The 20714-nt window shown below is 42.8% G+C and overlaps 2 protein-coding genes across 8 annotated transcripts in view; both read right to left on the bottom strand.

The window, feature by feature from the left end:
• Positions 1-1161: 1161 nt before the first annotated feature.
• Positions 1162-14854, bottom strand: LOC118781834 (guanine nucleotide-binding protein subunit beta-5a). The gene is made up of 11 exons (XM_036534939.1): positions 14603-14854; positions 13467-13603; positions 12835-12876; positions 12228-12304; positions 11369-11501; positions 5042-5185; positions 4613-4704; positions 4086-4134; positions 3628-3724; positions 1941-2107; positions 1162-1580 (listed from the first exon to the last, which is right to left on the bottom strand). Exons 1-11 carry the CDS (start codon positions 14712-14714, stop codon positions 1569-1571), a joined length of 1062 nt encoding a protein of 353 aa, XP_036390832.1. The 5' UTR covers positions 14715-14854; the 3' UTR covers positions 1162-1568.
• Positions 14855-19287: 4433 nt separating this feature from the next.
• The window catches only part of myo5aa (myosin VAa), a 62203-nt gene continuing 60776 nt past the window's right edge, over positions 19288-20714 (bottom strand). For all 7 annotated transcript variants that reach the window (XM_036534520.1, XM_036534522.1, XM_036534521.1 and 4 more), the window contains 3 exons: positions 20335-20509; positions 20107-20187; positions 19288-19895 (listed from right to left, as the gene is read on the bottom strand). In XM_036534520.1, coding sequence (XP_036390413.1) covers positions 19743-19895; positions 20107-20187; positions 20335-20509 — 409 coding nt within the window. In that variant the 3' untranslated portion in view covers positions 19288-19742. The remainder of the gene's footprint in view (positions 19896-20106; positions 20188-20334; positions 20510-20714) is intronic.

The raw sequence follows: 20714 nt of genomic DNA, 5'->3' as shown, positions 1-20714 counted from the left end.
CAATCTCCAATCTCTCGTATCGACCTCATGTCTTGCTGAGTTTGGCTGAATCTAGTATTTGAAGTTCTTGCTGTGAACTAGGAGAGGGGGGGGGTGTATAACTGTTTTTCTAACATGAGGAGACACACCTTTACTAAACAAGCTGTCAGGGAAGACAGGAAGCATGATACATATCATTGCCAATATTGACTCTGAAGGTTTCTCATCTCTGTAAGTGTAACTGTCTCTTTGCTGGCCGTCACTTTAATACCCTTGTGTCCTCTTTTGATCAAACAAGATTGTGCGGCTTCATCTATCCTCTCTTCCTCACTTCTTTCACTCCTTTCAGCTCCATTGTACTGTATCCTGCAGAGACTCCACGCTGCCACTCGAGATCACCTTCAAACCCTACATTTCTGCTTACCACCGCGTTGACCATTCTGTTCTTCTGTAGTCCCTTCTGATTTCAACCTTACTCCAGTGAAAATCAGGTAGCAAACAATATTTTCATTGTTTCAGTTTTAAATTCCAATCCTGTTTATTTTACATGCAATACCTCTATATTGCTCCAGTTTTTAACCCCACATCTCCTGATTCGTTCATATTTTCTTCATTCTTTTGACTAGGCTGTTGTGTCCTAATTCTCCACTCAAATCTTTTCTTTAAAAGTTCACAATTTTTCCATAGCATTTGGCTTAACCTGAAATGTATTGAAATACCTGCAGGTTACCTGCAGTCTTATGTGTAACGCAGCACACTTAAAATGATAAAATGTAATACGAATTACATTTTGAGTCTTAGATTTGCTGATTATCAAGAAGAGTTAAAAAGTCAAAACAAGGCTCTAGCACCAATTAGCTCAAGTTTTCCCCTGATGTCTCAGTCAAATTTTTTACTTACAAAACAAAAACAAAAACACCATGCATTTTATAGTATGTAGGATTTCTTGTCTTTTTGAGACATTCAAGTTTCAGAAAACATAATTGACAATATGTTCATACAGAAACTATCCAAGTATAATGATACTCTTTAATCTTTTAGACCCAAAGGGATAATAAATCTAATACTGACTGCTTCAGCCATTCAGAAAATAATGTACTGTAAATATCCTCAGAGGGTAAATAAACAACAGAAAAGAAACAAATATTAAATGACGTATTCAGCCATGATATACACAATATTGTATATGATTGAATATGATTGTATATGATGATAAGGTTTCCCACATCACGTTGTACATACACACGGACAAGTGGTGCAACACTGTTGTTGCCAGGTAACAGAAAGTTTAAAGGGGGATGGGCTGACTTTATCTGTCATTCGGAGAGCAGAACATTCTAGAACATTGAGCATGCGCGCGCGCGTGTGTGTGAGTGCGTACGATGCCAGAGACTATGCGTGCACACGGGAACTATGTGTACGATTCATCATCTGCTTCCAGAGATGCACACAAGATGAATCTCTTCTGCATTGCTGGAGGTGTACACTATCAGATGAGCAATGAGTGCTACCTGCACAGGAAGTGGATATCTTGACTGATTAACTAACATGGAATTCACAGGCTCTCGATTCCCCACTGGTGAAACTGCTCAGGCCCAGATCTGAAATGAAAAACACAAAAACCACAAAAAAGCACAACAACCAGTTGAAGTTAAAAAGAAAAATTCCAACACTGAAAACACTAACAAAAAGTTTGTGAAGATGAAAAAAGAGAAGAACCTCCGTTTTTTAAAAAAAAAACCTAAAAACAGTTTTACTTCCTTCTAAATGCCCCTGAATGGGCTTGAATGAATGGTGAACAATGTGACACTGTGTCAGAAGGAAACAGGTTAATCTCAAAGGTGCCAGAGTGGGTTGCGATTACGGTCACCTCCACCCACTCTTTGCAGAAGCAGCCCAAGCCCCCAGGTGCAGGAAATCCCCTCCCCCACCCCCGGATGCCACAGCCCAAAACCCCTCACCCTCAGAGTGTGGTCCCAGGACCCTGAGCAGAAAGCCGTGCCGTCGGGGGAGACACGCAAGGTGCTGACGCGGTTCTCGTGACCAAAGAGGATGGAGACCCTGGTCCCCTTCAGTACGTCCCACACATTGATGGTGTAGTCGTTGTACCCAGCAAACAGAAGGCGGCCTGGGAATGGAACAGTTGGGGGGGGGGGGGGGGGGGGCATGGGACAAATCCTGTTTATCTAGGATCCTGTTAAAACAGCCTATGGGGAATACATGCCCTTTTTCAAACACCCAGTGCCTGGGGTCGCAGACAACACCACTAGAGCAATTGCATCTTTGCTCACATTTTTGTTGTCTTAATAGTCAACACATAAATATTGCAGATGTATTTTGGGTCATGTAAGACAGGTGACAGGCTGCATCATAGTTGTAATTAAAATAAAGCAGAAAGCATCCCATGTCCCCATTCAGTGGTAGCTTTGATAACATGATATTTCTTCAACATCTTTGAAGAGACAGCATCGTGAATCTTGTGTATTCTAGATGAACTTCAGTTGGCTTCCATGAGTCTTTGGACATGGCCTGACACTATGAACTGCCATGAACTTCAGGATGCATTCCAACAGACGGCTATATGTTTAATGGGAGAAAAAAAAAATAAAACATGCACAAAATAACAGTAACTGCATGGAGCCTGTTGGAATTCTACTCTTCACATGACAATAAAAAGAGGACAGACAGATGAAACCCAGTGTCTCACTAAAACAAAAAAAAAGTGCCAATTAAAAGATTCACTCTCTCACTCTCAAATCTCCATTTCCCTTTTTGGGTCACAAGACATTTTCTGCAGGACGTTCTGCAGTATGTATGTGTTCTGTGTACTGCAGAAGTGTGGACTACACAGTTCTCCTACATGTTTTGGAAGGCAAAGTATGGTTCAAAAGCATGCTGAGGTCACAACCAAGGCAAATACACTGGCGAGTCCTTTCTGTCAGCAAAAAACCCAAAATGACCCTATTAGCTTTACAACACAGTGCACCCATTACGTCAGTATTACTTGTAGAAATGAAAGAATAGGGGATTTAAAAAAAGGGAAGAGAAAGAGGCTGGGACACACCCACCCAAAGACATTCAGCTGCAATGCAAATCATTCAAAAACTGTTTCCTTATTCTGAATCAGTCAACTATGTTCTTACAACCGAAATATCACCCATGAGTCAGCCGAGAGGAGTAATCACCAAGCTCACTGAAGGGGAGAGTCATTCACGACTGAAGTTATAAGCGTCCTTGTGCAAACAGCATGCCAGGGTTATGTTTAAGTTTATGTTAGTGGAATGAATACAATGGTCTTACTCAAGGCTATATGCAATGCCATGCCTTTAATGACGTGCTTTGTACTTTGTGTCGGAACTGCGTGTACACATTCTCGCTGTGCTTGATTTTATCAGCTGTCCCTGGGAATGGCATTCCACTGTGCTGTGCGCTCAGCTTATTGCGGTGCTTTCTGTTTCAGACAGGACTGAATTCTCTTCTTGGACCAACTCTGGGGAACACAAAGAGATTGTGAACTCTGGTGCCAGAGCAGAGCGGCGCTTGAGTCTCTGTCATAAACAGGACAGAGGCTTTAAATTTGGGCCAAAAAAAAAAGGCGTGTGTGTGATGTGATGACAGTCATAGACAGAAACCCCACGCAGCCCTTACCACTGAGAGAGAAGTCGACACTGGAAGCTCCAAATATGATACTCTCTTTGGAATAGATCGCAACTTCCCTGTCTGCCCGCAGGTCAAAGAGGCGGCACTAAAAAAAAAAAAGCACCAATTATTTAATGTAAGTAACCATGGGCAGTAGGGTTATGAATACATGCTGTTGTAGAAACAAATACATCATCCGCAAGAGGTATATTGGTTTATTGGTTAATGGAAATGAGTGATGTTTTAAGTGTGGCTTCTTTACAGTTGCACATAAAAGATCATGCAGTCATGCATGACAGTATCTGATTATGGCACACTAACTGAAAAGGAAAAAAAATTAAGAAAAGCAGATTAACGATTTCTGTTATTAAGTGGGGGAGGGACACTGCCATATTCCGATGAACCACAATGAGCACAAAAGTAAAAGAGAGTGAGGAAATCAAGAGAAAGAATCAGAAACTGCTCACAGTAGCATCATCGGAGCCTGAAGCAAACGCATCCCCGCTGGGGTAGTACCTGGGATAGGAGATACAAAGCTGAGCATTTAGAGAGAAAGACAGAAAGGGAAAACACACATACTGCTAAAACAGTGTCAAGAGGGGCGGCAGTGTAGCACAGTAGTTAAGGAGCCAGGACGTGTAACCAAAAGGCTTCCGGTTCAATTCCCAGCTGAGGCACTGCTGCTGTACCCTTGGGCGAGGTACTTAACCCACAGCTGCATCAGTAAATAGCCAGCTGTTTAAATTGATAACAGTGTAAAAAAACTGATGTAAGTCACTCTGGATAAGAGTGTCTGCTAAATGCCTGTAATGTAATGTAATGTAAAAGAGACACAACACCACAAGGAGGGGGTCAGGAACCACAGCGGCGGAGAGGGGCTCAAAGACACTGTGCCCAGGAAATGCCCCCTTGTGTTTAACTCCCGATACCTGAGCTCGTGAGGCACTGATAAGAACGGCAATGCCAGGAGCGGGACGGCTCCAGGTGAGCTCACCTGACGCCGTTTATGTCCGACTCGTGGGTCTCGAAGGACTGGACGCACTCGCCAGATCGCATGTCCCACACGTTGGCCTTCTTGTCACAGCCCTGCAGGAAACACAGGGGGGATCCTCAGTCACTGGGACTCAATAATCAGCGGGTATCTCCACACCAGGGGAGGATTCAGAGGGGTGCAACTGCAATCCACGGGGGGTGGGGCACAAAAACGTCATAGATAATATGTAGACATTGGGATATAAGGTGACAACTGGGGGTGCACTGAGGTCTGTCTGGGGGTGCAGTGCATCCCTAAGAACCCCCATAGCGCCGGCCCTGCTCCACACTGCAGGGAGAAGAGTGCAAGGCGGGTGTGAAAGACCCCGAGGACCTGGGACACAAGCAGAGAGGAGGAGTGGAGGAGACTGGGAGAGGGGAGAGCCCTTACCCCGGAGACGAAAGTGTTGCCGGTCTCTGAGGGGGCCAGGTCCAGGCAGAGGACGTCAGCAGCGTGGCCGTGGAAGCTCTGCAGGAGCTGACCGCTCTCCACATCCCACAGGGCACACGTCCCGTCCCCGCTTGACGTCAGGATCTGAAACCAGAGGCACACCAGCTGGGCGTGACTGCCAGATACACACACGCACGCACGCACGCACGCACGCACGCACGCACACACGCACACACACACAATGTACAAAAGCATGCATGCGCGCACACGCACGCACACATGTATACGCCCATATAAACGCACACATGCACACACATACACACAAACACACATGCAATTCTGCGCAAGCACACACTCTCTTCCCCTCTAATACATGCAAGTATGCACTTGCACTTGCACACATGTGTCTTTGACTCAGTTTTGTCATTATTCCAGATCAGACAAGAGAAAAACATGTTTGTAACTCCTAGTTCATAACACAATGGAATGGAATCCATAATTCCCTAATGGAAACTGGAATCTCTTTTCAATTTAGTATCAACTTACATAGAGATGCAATATTTTTCTATCCTAACTTGAAAAATCTGAAATATTTTGAAATAAAATTATTATGTTTAGTGCATTTACTGGCCCCTTATGGCAGCCTAGAGAACATAATGCAAAATTTAGCACATTTAATATCTACATTTAGACAGATTTATCAAATATAATTCAAAACACCTGGCATAAACCATCTTTTGCTGAACATTTTTTTTTTCATCTAACGCATTTCAAATTTCAGTTGAAAGTAATGGTTAACCCTAGTGCTGGAGGTGAGATTTACAAGCAATGAGTCACCTGACCTTCTCAGAGACTGGAGCACGGCTTAAAAAAGTAAAGTGTTTCAGCAAATGACCGCACTAATTAAATGGGAACACTCATTTTTGCCTTCAAGGTTGTTTCCAGCCACACCAGAAAGTACAGAGGTGAGGCTTTTTTCTGCTTATGTCTGTTTCCTGCACGACCCCAATGAGCTGGCTTTGGGTTTCAAACCAGAAACCTGTTTACAAGTATGACTCAGACCACCTCACTTCAGCAGCAGTTTGACACACAAAGCCCAGTGTTTTCTAGCTTCCTCTATGACTGAATCAAACATTTATACATGAAGTTCCTCTACTCCTCAACATGATAAAGGATGCTTTGTTATTTATTTGCTTTGAACACCTCCCTTATTCTGAGGAACTTGTATGGCTTCCAGGACATTCCTTTCACATTTTGCCTATTGATACACCGGCATATTTCAGGTGAATATATTATCTTCTGAACAGAAAGTCATTTCCCTAACCCTATTATAAATGGTAATTTCGCTGCATGGCATGTGGCAGCACAAGCACACACTCACATTTACATTCACATTTACATTTATTCATTCACTTGTGATCTCAGCACTGTCTGACTCCGATGCATGTTTGGATATGGTTGATATTGTACAACATTTCATGCCATTTTATTAGATGCACTTTATATTTTCATATTTTGTAAGTCCACTCTGGATAAGAGCACCTGCTAAATGTAGACAATGTGCATATAAATGCAACTTCAGCAGACTTCAGCCACATTCACACATCTATCTATTAAGCTGCTGTCCATAGCTGTATTTGCTTAAAGTCTGCTTTTTAACATTACAAGCCAAAAAACAAGGAAACAACTAGAACGTTTCAACACGGACAGCCCTTGCCTTATAACTGTGAGTTTTTGCCATGTGAAACCACATAGAGTTAAACAACATCTTCGTCTGTTTAGTCTCCACGTTTCAATAATGAAAAGCAATGAAAGCAATAACGGAATTAAATAATGAAAACCAATTAAAATTTGAGCAATAATAAAAAGCTCTTGGGAGCTACAACAGCGTACACACACAATTTAACATCCATGACGTAAGACGTTCAGTTCCCAGGCTGACTGAAAACCAATGGCCCTTCGCAAATTGGTGTCTGTAGCATTAGTGAGGTCTTAATCCAGTAGGAAACCTCTGACCCACATAATCACACAGATGAGAGGATACGCAGCTGTTAAAATCCCAACACAGAGAGAAAAACAGGTTTCACAAATGGAGAGTCATGTTCCACTGTGCCCACACGACAAAAAGCCTTTATATGCAAGTGTGTATGCCCCGCTTTCAGGATCCAGATCACCAGGAATGATCTCTCATGCATACACAAAACCACATCACACAAGCCTGTGGATATGTCCTGTGGGACATGAAATTGTCATGGCAACTTCAGGGACCAGTGTGTCCTTTGCTTGAACTGTAGTGATGGAGAGGAAGAAGAAGAGAGGAAGAGAGGAAGAGTAGGACTGACAGACAGCTAGGGAAAGAAAGAAAGAGAGGGGGGGGGGAGAGAGAGAGAGAGAGAGAGAGAGATGGGGGTTTGTTTTTTTAGGGCCGAGTGAAATAATATAATGTGATTTAACATTAATTTCTGTGTCAGTGTAAGTTATCATTCACTAATACTGTATTATTATATGATTTACAGAAGAAAGCTCTAGATGATAATGATGTTTATATACTGCTTTATGAGTCATCATTCATGATTAGAAAATATCAAGACACTCTGACCAGTGCTGCCACCTCAAAGCTTTGAAAGTCTTGTCTGTATTTTGGAACATTTAAAATTAACATGTCACACAACTGTAAGGACTCAGGCAGGGACTCAGTCGCAGACCAAGAGAGCTTCAGGTTGCAGGCGGGTTTATTAATGACGGCAGGAAAGTAGCGAAACCAAAAGCAGGCAGGGTAGAAAACCGGAAGGCAGTCCGTGGACAAAAACAGGGTCAGTAACAGAAGCAGGCAGGATCAGGAACCGGGCAGGCAAACGATCAGGCAAAGGGACAAAACGGCAGGCAGAAAACGAAGACGAAGGGCAGGCAGAGTCAGGCACGGAGAACACAGAAATCCAAAAAAACTGCGGGAACGAAACAGGTACGAAAACGCTGAGACGAACTGGCAAACAAGACAGGAACAAGCAGGGTAGAAATAGGGCTGGGCTGATGAGGAGATGGGATGCAGGTGGGCAGGCAGGTGAAGGTAATGGGGCAATCAGGAGGGCGGGGACCAGGCGGGGAGCGGGGCGGGGCTGGAACACAAGGAAAAACAAAAAGCACATGGACAGGGAAAAAACAAAAACACCACAGCTAGGGGGGCGGAGCCCTGACAACAACTCTAAAATGTCACATATGGACCATTAAAAAGGGTCACAGTGCTTTTTAAAAACCCTGTAAACAGCTTTCACGAATGGCACAAACCCACTGTGGGACTTTGTCGTCACCAGCGAAAATTATGCTGTTTCTTCACACTGTGGGAGGCAGAGAGGACACTGTGTCTTTGTGAGTAAAAAGCTTCCTGTCTTACGTCACATTGAATGTTGAAACAATTGCGTCCTAATCTCAAACAAAAATTCAAGCAGATTCCAATAACTCAAAGTTCAAAGTTATTATTTTCCCTGTCCTCCCTGCTCACCCTTCCTTATTCCTCCATCTCCCTCCGCCCTCACCGCAGATCAATTTACACCCTGTTTTGAGAAAGAAGGTACATATAGCCACAACTCCCTTTATCATTCTTATTTCAAATTCTGGCCTCCTACAATTCCTAATGGCTAATGGGGAAACCACCTGTGTACCGGACCCCCTCTTGGCTAACACAGGTCTCTGCACCTGCTTTCCTTCCATTTTATTTGCTGTTTGGTGAATTCCTCCCTGACCCCAACTGCAGTTCCAACAGCTTTTAAATAGACTGCTAGTCAGACCACTGATTAAGTAACCAACCTTGTACCCAACACTGGTCCAAACCTACAGACCTGTCTCCCTTTTCCCATTTTTCTCAAAAGCCCTGGGAATGGGTTGTATGCAGCTAGCTATCTTATTTCCTGATTCAGTATGACCTACTTGAGCCTAACCAGTGTGGTTTCAAAGCAGGCCATTCAATGGAAAACGCTCTGCTCTATATGACCAAAGCACTCAGCTTTGCTTGAGCTACCTCCCTATCCTCTGACCTAATCCTCTTTGATCTCTCAGCTGCTTTCCATACAGTTGATCATCAGATCAGTGGTTTTTCATCCAACCCTTATGACCACTCCTACATGGTAACACGGTGACTCTGCGTCAGAGCCTCACCCCCTCACCACAGGAATCGACCGTTGGTCCTCTACTCCCTGTACACAGAATCTCTGGGATCAGTCATTTCCTCCCACAGCTCCTCTATATTCGGCAGATGACACTCTGACATTTTCACCCCCTCTCCAAAACTAAACCTCTTTATATGCCAGCTAGGTTGTCAGCACCACACACCCTCTCCCTCTCCCTTCACTACACAGCTGTGTCACCATCCCAGAGATCCAGGAACCTGGGGGCGGTGCAGGATACTTACTTGTCCATCACAGACAATGTAGAAGCAGTGACATGGCTGCTGCATAACATCTGAAAAAATCCACCCGTGTCTCACTTCCGTTATTACATTACGTTACGTTATTGGCATTTAGTAAACACTCTTATCCAGAGTGACATCAATTACAGGTTTTTACATTGTTATCCATTGTTACACAGCTGGATATTTACTGAGGCAACTGTGGGTTAAGTACCTTGCCCAAGGGTACAGCATCAGTGCCCCCATGGGGAATCAATCCGGCAACCTTTTGTTTGAATAAAAATTCCATTCCACTCCACTACCTCTGGCCAACTAATAGTCCCATCCCAGAAGGTGGGCCCATCCCGTCTCACCCCTCTACTGTTTTTGCCCAGTGGAATGAATGCTTCAGAACTGCCAGAACAGCTGGATTACTATCCATTTTCTTCCAGACTCAAAATCCACCTATTCAGGCTACATCTGGGCTCTGTGAACTCTGACCCTTCCCCCTCCTAACGCCCGCGATAAAAGCTAGCATTTGAAAAACGGATGGATGTTTAAGCATAGAAGATTAAAACCTGGTGGCACTTTAAGCTTTTGCAGCAGCATAAGCTGAGTGGTTAATGCATTGTGGGGTAACAAACAGGGGATATTACGAGCCTGGTGGTTGGAAATTGGCAGTAATAGTTTAAGGTTTGACATGTGACAGCACTAACTCCCCTTGTGGCATTGTTTCCCACAATGCCACTGCATTTTAAGGTTAGCACTAATGGCTAGTGCCTGTAATTCTAAATGTCTAACCCCACTGAATGCAACCCTTGGAAGTTGCTCTGGATAAGAGCTTCTGCGAAATTAATAAATGTTAATGCAATGTAAACAGAAGTCACTGAAGACAACTACACAGAGCCCAAGAGTACTGGCCCCATAATTTATATTGATTTCTGTGGAATCCTCTATATGGAAGCATATTTTTATGAGTGACTTGCAGGACTTTCACATATAAATCAGAGGGACCTGAGGCTAAAAGCCCCCCTTGAGGTCAACTTTCAGGAAATTCCGTTATTCATTTGTGCACAGGAAGTCCATTTCCCACGGATGTAGGCAGGGTGTTCAACTAGACATGTGGCTTTCTCTTGTTTTTCTCTTGTCGCCTTGTTGCCAGCCAACATTCCAGCATTGCGGTGAACGGCTGAGATTATTTAATCACCATGTCACATTTTAGCTACATTGATTGCAGTGTTCCTGGATTTTGGCGTTCCCGTTCGTATCTGTACGTGCATTTGGAGCAGCGACCTCTGTTATCCCTCAGATAACGGCTGCCTGGGAGTTATAAATAGGCGCACAATGGCCGGCTGTCACACGTGACCCAGTCCTGCTTCAGAGGGCTGACTGCTGTGAATTAATAAATGAAATGGGAAAGTCATCCTCAGGCATTTCAGTGAAATTACTGCATTTGCTGTTAGCGGGGACACAGCTGTGCACAGCGTGGAAAATTTCAACACTACTGCCCCTGTGAAAAGGGTTCATGCTGCTTTGCTATGCTTCATTTGTTTCAGAAAAGAAGAAAACTCATGAGTAGCCATTGGCATGGCGTCAATTGTTCAGTCATATAATAATAACATGTACGACACAACAGAAAGGTTGATCTATCCAGCGTCTGTGTGGTGCATTTGGAATGGTGGTAATGGCCACTTTGATCATCCCCACTGTGTGTTTGAAGGATAGATGGATGCTGCCGGACGACAGAAAGAGAGAGAGAGAGGGAGAGAGAGAGAGAGAGAGAGAGGGAGGGAGAGAGAGAGCGAGAGAGAGAGAGACACAGAGAGAGAGAGAGAGAGGGAGAGAGAGTGAGAGAGAGAGAGAGAGAGAGAGAGAGAGAGGGAGACTGCTCTCTAGACCAGCTTTGTTACCCCTCACAGACAGCACCTGCCTAACCTCCCTCTCACCTGCATGTCAGAGTTGGTGAAGCTGCATGCGGACAGGTAGTTGGTGTGCATGGCAACAGATTTCTTCTTGGAGGCCAGGTTCTCGTTCTTGTCTAGGGACAGGGGGTACACTGAGCACTTGTTGTCCAAACCCCTGAAAGAGCAGAATGACAAAGATAGAAAAAGAGAGAGAGAGAGAAACAGACAGACAGACAGAGAGTTAGGGGGTCTGTTATAATGGGTTGACTGTACGCTTAAAAGGAAAGTACACTAAAATTTACCATTAATTTCTGTTCAACATTTACATTCTCTGAATATCTGCTTTTGTTTTTCACAAAAGCTTCCTCAACTGAAGTGAATTTACAGTGAGAGACAGATATACTTGTGCTCTGTTTGCCTGTAGCTGCAATAACAACTGAATTATACTCTATGCAACTGCTTTAGTTTGTCCTTCCAAGAAAGCACCATTGCTTTGCATTACATTGAATTGTACTGACTTGAATTAAACTGAACTAAACTGAATTTAATTGAACTTAACAGAATAAAACAGAAGTGAACTGGACTGAATTGAAGTGAATAGAATAGAATAGAATAGAATAGAATAGAATTGAATGAAATGGGATGGAATGGGATGGGATGGAATGGAATGGAATAGAATGGAATGGAATGCACTACAATACAATGCAGTGCAATGGAATAGAATAGAATGGAATGGAATTGAATAGAACAGTATACAATGGAATTGAATGGAATGGAATGGAATAGAACAGAATTAAGACAGACAAACAGAGTAATAGAGGATGAGGATCTCTGGCTGCAGCAGTCTCTGCCCTCTGTGCAGGGCTGATGCGGTGCTGCTCTGGGATGGCAGGGCACTCACCCACAGGCCACTGCACAGCCAGAGGGGGCGTAGGCGCAGGCCATCACCCAGGTGCAGGGCATGGTTACGGCATGTTCCTGCAACATGCACAGGCACACGCACAGACACACACACACACACGTGCACACACATACACACACATACACGCATGCACACACACACACACACACACACAAATGCGTGCATGCACGCGCACACACACACACACACACGCACACATGCATGCGTACACATACACACATACATGCATGCACACAGACACACACACACACACAAACGCGCGAACGCACACACACAGAGACACACAGACACACACACACAAACACAGCATGAGCATTCCTGACCAGGGGTCTAAAAGCAAATCAGCTTTTTTAGAATTCCATTTATGGATTAAAATGCTGGAAAGGAATCTATTTAGAAGTGTGCTGACCACTGCTTTTAGGGTAGATTTTTCCCACTGCTACAGTGCTACATTTTCAGGATCTTGCTAAAGGCCCAGGTAGGACAGGAGAGGTAGGATGTCCTTGCAAATGGAGACATAGCTTATGATTCTAGCTTTAGATTTATTTGAATTCCCAAACATGGATGCCTGCTCATTTCAGCTTACCTTATTAGTTGAGAACGCATCCCATACAATTACTTTTCCATCCTAAAAGACAGATCAAGAATTTCACATTAGAAAAAAATGTCAAATCATATTTCACATGCATATATAAACAATCTGGTTGGTCAGCTGTTTAAGCAAGGTCATCTCACTCCACTTATTCTATGCTAAATATGACACAAGATTTGGCACCTCATAAATCAATGTTTCAATTTAACAGCATAAAGAATAAATACAGATGCAATATGAACATGAGTGTGATATGAATCAGCATTACATGACAAAATGTCACAGAACGACTGCTGACCTCATAACCAGTTAATTAATGGTAATGAAAAGTCTCATGCCAAAAAAAAAACCTAATGACACCCATCTAAAATAGACTCATGACTGAACAGAGTCTGAGCTCAGAGTGAGCACCACCTTTCAGAATGACAGATGCAAAAAAAAAAAAAAATCCCATTTTTGTACAGCAAAAGGACAGATAAGATCAGCACCATGGACAGTAGCAGTGGATGCATGATGGTAAGATCAATAATCCATTTGTATGCACTGTGGTTAGACATGGCTTCAGTGCAGAGAGCCTGGGCTGGTTTTTTTTTTAATAATTTTGGAGACGTTAGAGGTGCTCTCACCTGCGAGGAGCTCACAATCCTTCTTTTGTCCCGGCACCAGTCCATGCACAGAACTTTGTTGCCGTGTCCCTTCAGTGTCCTTCTCGTCTTCATGACAAACTGACCAAGTGCCTCCACCCTCTCAGCAACCTGGTGCACTGCCCCAGGGACAGGGAGGGGGGTTACATTCGGCAGACGCTTTTATCCAAAGCGACTTACAAGTGAGGTAGAGTACAACATGAGCAAAAAAAAAAAAAAAAAAAAACCATAAGGAGTCAACAATATTAGAAGCGCTGTATGTTCGGCCAGACAAGGTACAAGCTAGCTGGTAGAGATTAAATTACATTTTTCAACAGTTTAGTGGGAAGCAATTTTGAGACATGCAAAATTGCTTTAGGTGGTAGTGTTTCAGGTGCTCAGGTGAAAGCGGAAGAGCTGTGTCTTCAGGGTTCAGCGGCGTACCCCTGTCTCACATCCCTTCCATGTCTGGCATTCCACAACATACTTGTGAATTGTCGTTTTTAACAAACAGGAGCATTAATGTGCGTCTTACTGGTTTTATTTCAACACAACCCTGCGGTTGCTGCTGGGGATTTAGCGTAAATTACCAAAATCTCGTTCTGCTACTGTTTGACTCCTGAATCGTATCTGTGTATGAACAGATATTGCAATGATACATGTAAGCCCCGGTAGGTGCACGAGGATGCACAGTACCCACCCTTGTCCGCACCTCTATCAGACACGCCAAAATAATTCTGCCAAGCCACCGCGCAGATTCGACACAAAATTGTTACATTTAGCTGATCAAAATGACTTTTCATAATGCGAAAAAACGAGTCTGACCATTCAACAGAATTGCTGTTGTGTCACGTGTACGCATACCGATAACTGTCTATCCCCTTTTTTATTTGCAGTGAAATTGTCAATCCGTTAGACTCTAAATTAAAATAGTAAACAGCTATACCCATTTGTGACATGTCAACGGACCAAAGCATGCCTTAAACCCGATCGCATGTTGGCAATACTGTTATTAAGGTGGTCGGATTTGATTTTAATATATTTCCAATGGTGAATGTTTACAATCTGATTGTCTCCGTTTATCGGCAGTTAATAGAGATGTGATTTACGAGGCCGTTCTCTCCTCCACCACCACTTACGTTCAACATCGTGCAGTTTAGCTCTCTCCTCTTCCAGCTTCGTCTTCAGGGTCTCCGACTCCGTTTTCAGCGTCGCCAGGACGTCGTTGGGCTGCTGTTCCTGAGAAGCCATGTTTTTTGTACAGAAGGTGACCAGACGACTGAAATGTTTGGTTGCAGTCTGCCGGTTAAAAAAAAAAAAAAGAAAAAAACCCTCGTGGAGGGCGATCCCAGCTGGAGCGGCTGCAGTGACGTCACTGGAAAGATGCTCAATCAAGCACACAAGGCCGGTCATAATAATCTGATGAACTAAATGTTTCAAATGAAGAAAAAAAAAAGGACATGGAGTGAAAACTATTTCATATTGCCTAGGGAAGATTAAGCATAGTTCTCAAGCGTTATCAAATTAAAATTTCCACTTAAAAATTTATTTTTGGATACATTAAAAACAACATCACTCAACGCGCCCTCGGGGCAGACACTATAAATGCCTGTTTTCCATTCGTAACATTTGGCACAACATGTTCTCCTCACCCTGTCTTCGCCAGTTTTTCTTGGTATCCTACTAGACACGTGTTTTTATAATTTTCAGTTGGCATCTTCTCTGAAAACGCATCTTACAGCTTTGCGTTAATAGCGGTGAAGTCTCAGTAAATGTTCTTTATATCTGCCTTCCATTGCCTAGTCATAGTGCACAAGTTAACTTGAGGTAGGGCTTCAGTGGTGTTGTTCTCACTCTCACTGTTGTGGGAGTGTTGTTAGCCTGCTCTGACAATGCTGCTCATTTAACTTGAATGGATACACTTATGTACTACTGTGCTGGAAGTCGCTCTGGATAATCGCGTCTGCCAAATACAAGTAATGTAATGTGTTAAATTTAAAGAGACATGCGATGCTATTTCCATGATCAAAAGCTCTTGTGATTTAGGGTTATAATGTAGTTGTAGGAGACGCCTTGGCCATCGAGACCGTGAGCGCTCTGAGCTATTTACTAATGGATGACAAGAGTCACTCTCTCTGGTCAGTGCCAGAGAATGTACAACTGGCGCATTAGGTTACTACTGTTAAGACCTCCGTGGCGCCTGGAAGTACATAAGCAGTTAGGAATTTTCACAATTATTCTCTTGTATGCTCCAGTGCATGCCACATACTGTGTAACTTTTATAAAGCTATTTTTTTCATGGAAGATATTGATTGTAAATGCCTCTTGCTGGTGTATAGAGTAGAAATAACCCGTCCTTTGCCATTACAGCATCACATCATGAACAATTGTATGATGATGATAGCCCATTATTATTTTTGGAAAAAAAAGTTGATTGGATATTTAGGACAACCCTGAAATAAGTACAAGAATGCATGTACAGTGTTGAATTCCTTTATTTGTCTATACAGGTTTGACAGTTTCTTGTACCGTAGTACACATTTTCCTATAGTGAACACAGTTACTAATTACAACTACTGTGAACTACTAACAGTGTAAATCCCCACATTTACTGCTCCTTGGGCAGAACAGTGTCAGAAGTGTCAGGCAAAACATGTCCTAAAGAAGCAAGTTGATATCTTCAGCATCTTTTTTGCTGTTATTAGCATGTATGAACTATTATTTACAGTACATGTAGCATGATGATGTCACTGATGTCCACACATAAGGGGGAGGAGATGACTTTGATTAACAGGTTTGACAAAGCTTTGTGTGAGGATTTCAAAATCTGTTAGTTACTTAAACTTTTTAGCCAAGACCATCAACATACTGTAACCATTTATAAAGAGAATTTCATATATTGAAAAAAGCCCACTTAGTACCTATTCTAATGTAACCATTGTGTGGCAAACTCCTGAACAAACTTGCTATACCTTCAAAAAATTTCCTGTTCAGCCGTTTAGTTGAAACTCGCACATCCTGTTACATTCCACTGTCACCATTTCCAACATGTTGTTAAACCCCATGACCAGAGAACCACACCATAGATAGAAGTTCACAAGTTCTGCATACAGCAGTGAATTCTGCCTCATGAAAGACCTCACTAATGAATCTGCACTAGAAGCTGCAGTACAGGCATGTCTCACAGAACATGGTGACATCACAAAGATCACTCAAAAATACACGGCACCAGCTGTTCTCAACATGGGAAACCATGTAAAAACATGAAAGGCATTCTTATCAGGAAAAAAAAACAAAAAGTAAAACAAATATGTTTCAAAATAATTGCTTCAGACAAGAGTTTACTTTATTGTTTAGCCAATTTGCAAGGGTACTTTTGAGATAATGATGACAGAGAGCTTTGTGCACATTTAAAATAGTCAATTCAACAGCCATACAAATTCATAATTTAATGCAATGACATGAAAGCATCAGATTTAAAATTGTACAGTATTTTCACTTTCATTTCTGCTGAAATCTCAAAAACAAATCCTCTGAAATCCTAAAAACAAGTCCTACTCTGAAATCTTAAAAACAAATGCACTGTAGTTCATAAATGTGAGATGATGAAATATGATTTTGGTGTCTGAGTGTGGAATGGTTGTATTTAAGATGAGAGAAGTCGATATGAACTGAAATCACTGATATACCTGCAATTATTCTTTATAGCTGAAAAAAAATACAATACAGCTACAGCTAACCAGCATTACTACTGGTCATTAGAGCTCCTTAGAAATAATAAAAAAGTAGATTAACAAATACTGTTGAAGGTGGCAAGGGGGGCTGAAATGACACATTCTATTCTCTCTATCTAGGATTATACCATTCTTTACAGACTAACCATTAAATGTATATTTTTATTTTTCAGTATGTACCCACTGTGTTCCATTTTGTGGATATGTAAGTAAATATACACACATACGCACTTTTAACCTATTCTGCAATACCGTACATTGTATTTAAGTACACATAATACCATAAGATAAGGACCAAAGGCAAATTTACAATATTCCAGTGGCAGTCCAAGTGACATTACAGCAGTGCTGAGGTTTTACTCAACAGTGTACCACTAACAAAGTCGAGATATAAATAAATCAGGAGAACCTGCTGAATTTGATCGATGTACTCATTTTGAATTACAATAGATAATCCATATTCATTGTGTAGGTGCAAAATAAGTGTAGATGCAAAACAAATGCACACAAACGCAATGGGAAAAGAAAAAAAAAACATTTAGTAATGTGGGTACAAGGTGGATCAATGTAAAGTGACAAATGTGTGAGTAGCAATGCATTTAAACCCATCAAAACAGGGTGATGAGCAAGGTGTGGGATGACCTATCACAGACAAAAAGATAGCTAGCATGTCTGATAAAAAAAAAACACTGCACAGTCTTTGGATAAAAGGGTTTGTGTATTACAGTCTTCAGGTGTCACCGGTAAAACTAAGGACATGCAGGTTGTTTTAGATTTGGCTGTGTAGAACAACAGTAAATACAGTCACGGCTGTGCCTGGCCTTGTGACAGAGTTAACAAAGGGGGGGAAAACCCTGGAGTGGGCAGGTCCCTAACAGTTTCACTGAGACTCAGATGCTGTGTTTAACTAAATACAGTGAAAGCAAGCCCCAGGCACCTGCTGGCTGAAGTGGTTTGGTGTGCATATTTCCTTTATTTAGAGTGAAGAGAAAGGATTCGGTAGGTCGTTGCTCTGTGCTACGGTGATCGAACAAAGCTGACAGCGCTCATTGTAAAAGCTGTTCTGCACATTCAGTGTAATGCATTTAACCTGCCAAAAGCCAGCACACAAAATAAAAACAACTTAAAAAAAAAAGATATCGTACCGTACTATCTGCTTGATAATATTCTTGGATGCATATTCATCTTTGTTGAGAAACAGCAGTTTGTATCTTAAGGGGGGGGGGGGGGGGGGCACCCAGTGTGCTTTTTGTGCTTGCAAGACAGTGAATTCAATGGTAGACAACCCCGAGCAGGACCAACTGGCTGTGCCCAGCATGATGATAGAACTGTGAAGAGGCCATCCTCACAGTCTTGGTGTAAAGCATCAGGTTTTGGGGAGACCTCTAACAGCAAAAGTAGAAACAGCCATAAAGCATCTATGACAGCATCCCTCAGGTAAGCACGCACGCACATATGCATGTACGCACCCACACTCAGACACACTCACACCCACACACCTACTGTATGTGTGTGTTAGATCTTAAGTATTACAGGCCCTTGACCACTGAAATCGCAACACACACTTGAAAAACACACGGTTTGGGAAGCTACCATGATCCACAAGTCTTGATTCCACTGCCTCCTCAAAGAGTTAGAGTTACTCCTGTAATAATCAGGCTTAAGTCCAAGCTGTAAACAATATTGATATTTAGGAGAATTATAACCTTAAATCTACATACTGCAGTGCATAAGTATTATATTCTTGGATATGTAAGCTACACAAGACACAGCTGCTATCGGCTATAAGTGCGCTAAGAAAAATCACAATATCTGTGCTAACAAATAAACATCTACATTAAATAGTTCACTATCTGTCCTTTTAAAATTATTCTACACATTTTGTCTCTTACTAACATAAATATATGACTAACCTGACTGTATGTCACCTGTTTTCCTTTCCAGTCTTTGAAATGATTTGGAGCACAATCAATCCCTGTATGTTTCTTAGTCAGGGAAAACTGATTTTCAAGGGGAACAATTAAAGTATATGACATACATACATATATTTATATATATATCTATATATATATAATAAAATAAAAGCACTGTGACACAGTCATTGAGCATTGAGATGCACTGACCAGAACACTGCCAAGCTAAGCAATGTGTAAAAAAAAAAGGCATCGTACACATGACTCTGCATTCTTTCAGAAAACCTGGTTTCGGACAACCATTCCTTTCCTATCCAAGGCCAAGAACCGCGAGATTCTCTACAAACGCTTCCATTCATAACACATAACAAATCCAAACTGCTGTTTGCTTGTTAAGGGGGCAGTCAACATTAAGAGTGACGGTTTCTCAGTGTTCTTGATCTGAATGATCACGCCCACACTGACTTTAGAAGAAAGGGTGTCTGTGAGTGACGCGTGTGAGGAAATCCTAAATCAGAATGCCTCCACACGCGTGTGAGGGAAATCCTGGTTCAGAATGCCTCTACATGCGTGTGAGGAAGCCAAAGTTTAGACTCTCTACGTGCGTGTGAGGATGTCCAGGTCGGGAAAGACTACACGCGTGTCAGGAAGCTGAGGTTCAGACTGCTGGGGATGTGGATGGTCTCCAGGGCCAGAGAAGAGGGGTTGAAAGGGAATGTGACGGGGTAGATGAGTTTGGTGTCCATGAGCAGCTGTGGCGTCTGCTTCCGGTCCCGTAAGCGCGCCTGAGGGAGAAGTGAGAGAGATGAAAGGTTATCCAAAATATGAAAAAAACCACACACAAACACATACACACCCAAACAGGCAAAAACACACACACCGAACCTGGCACAAGCACAAACACAAACACAAACACACACACAAACACACACACAAACACACACACAAACACACACACACACACACACACACACTCCTTGCCGTCCTCAAACTTACCTGTATGGTTCGAATGAATGATATCGAGACTCTTTCCTCAAACTCATTCACAGGTGTGTATAGGTTCAGCACTTTCACAATCTGGGGAGAGATTGAAATGAAGCACAGGCACGTCAAGCTTCAAGCAAACGCTGCTTAAAAATCACTTATGTCCTATGACACTCCACACAATGGTCTGCTAGCTCCCCCTGCTGCCCAGCCAGAGACAGTGGCCCAGAGAGGGAGTACCTGGGAAGTGGTGAGGGCGCTGCACATGGAGCAGATGGCCTCTGCGTCTTCGTCCGTCTTCTTCTTGACCTGCAGCAGCTGGGCGGCCTGGATCAGGGGCTCCAGAGTCTCCCTGGCCCCGCAGTTCATCAGGTTCTTGTCCCTCAGCCATTCCTCCAGCTGGCTGACGTTATACCTGGCGAGGAGAGAGCAGCCGGAGCGGGACAAGTGACGTCACGTGCTGCAACAACGTGCATCACATACAGACCCTTTGCTACATCCTGCAGATTTAACTGTCAACTTGCAAGAAGCAAGAAGCTACCCCACTTGCTCCTTTAAAAAAACACATTAAAACACAGATATATTGAACACATTAACTGCAAAGCATGCATAACAACGGC

Source organism: Megalops cyprinoides, chromosome 8 (assembly GCF_013368585.1).
Source record: "Megalops cyprinoides isolate fMegCyp1 chromosome 8, fMegCyp1.pri, whole genome shotgun sequence".
NCBI classification, from domain to species: Eukaryota; Metazoa; Chordata; class Actinopteri; order Elopiformes; family Megalopidae; genus Megalops; species Megalops cyprinoides.
The sequence above is the reverse complement of the archived record's forward strand: the minus strand, read 5'-3'. Positions and strand labels throughout refer to the sequence as shown.

Coding starts and splice junctions, on each gene's coding strand:
- LOC118781834 (XM_036534939.1), bottom strand. CDS start 14,714: ATGGCTTCTCAGGAACAGCAGCCCAACGACGTCCTGGCGACGCTGAAA. Junction 12,305..12,834: donor ATGCGTTCTCAACTAATAAG/GTAAGCTGAAAT, acceptor TGCATGTTGCAG/GAACATGCCGTAACCATGCC. Junction 11,502..12,227: donor GGCTGTGCAGTGGCCTGTGG/GTGAGTGCCCTG, acceptor CTGCTCTTTCAG/GGGTTTGGACAACAAGTGCT.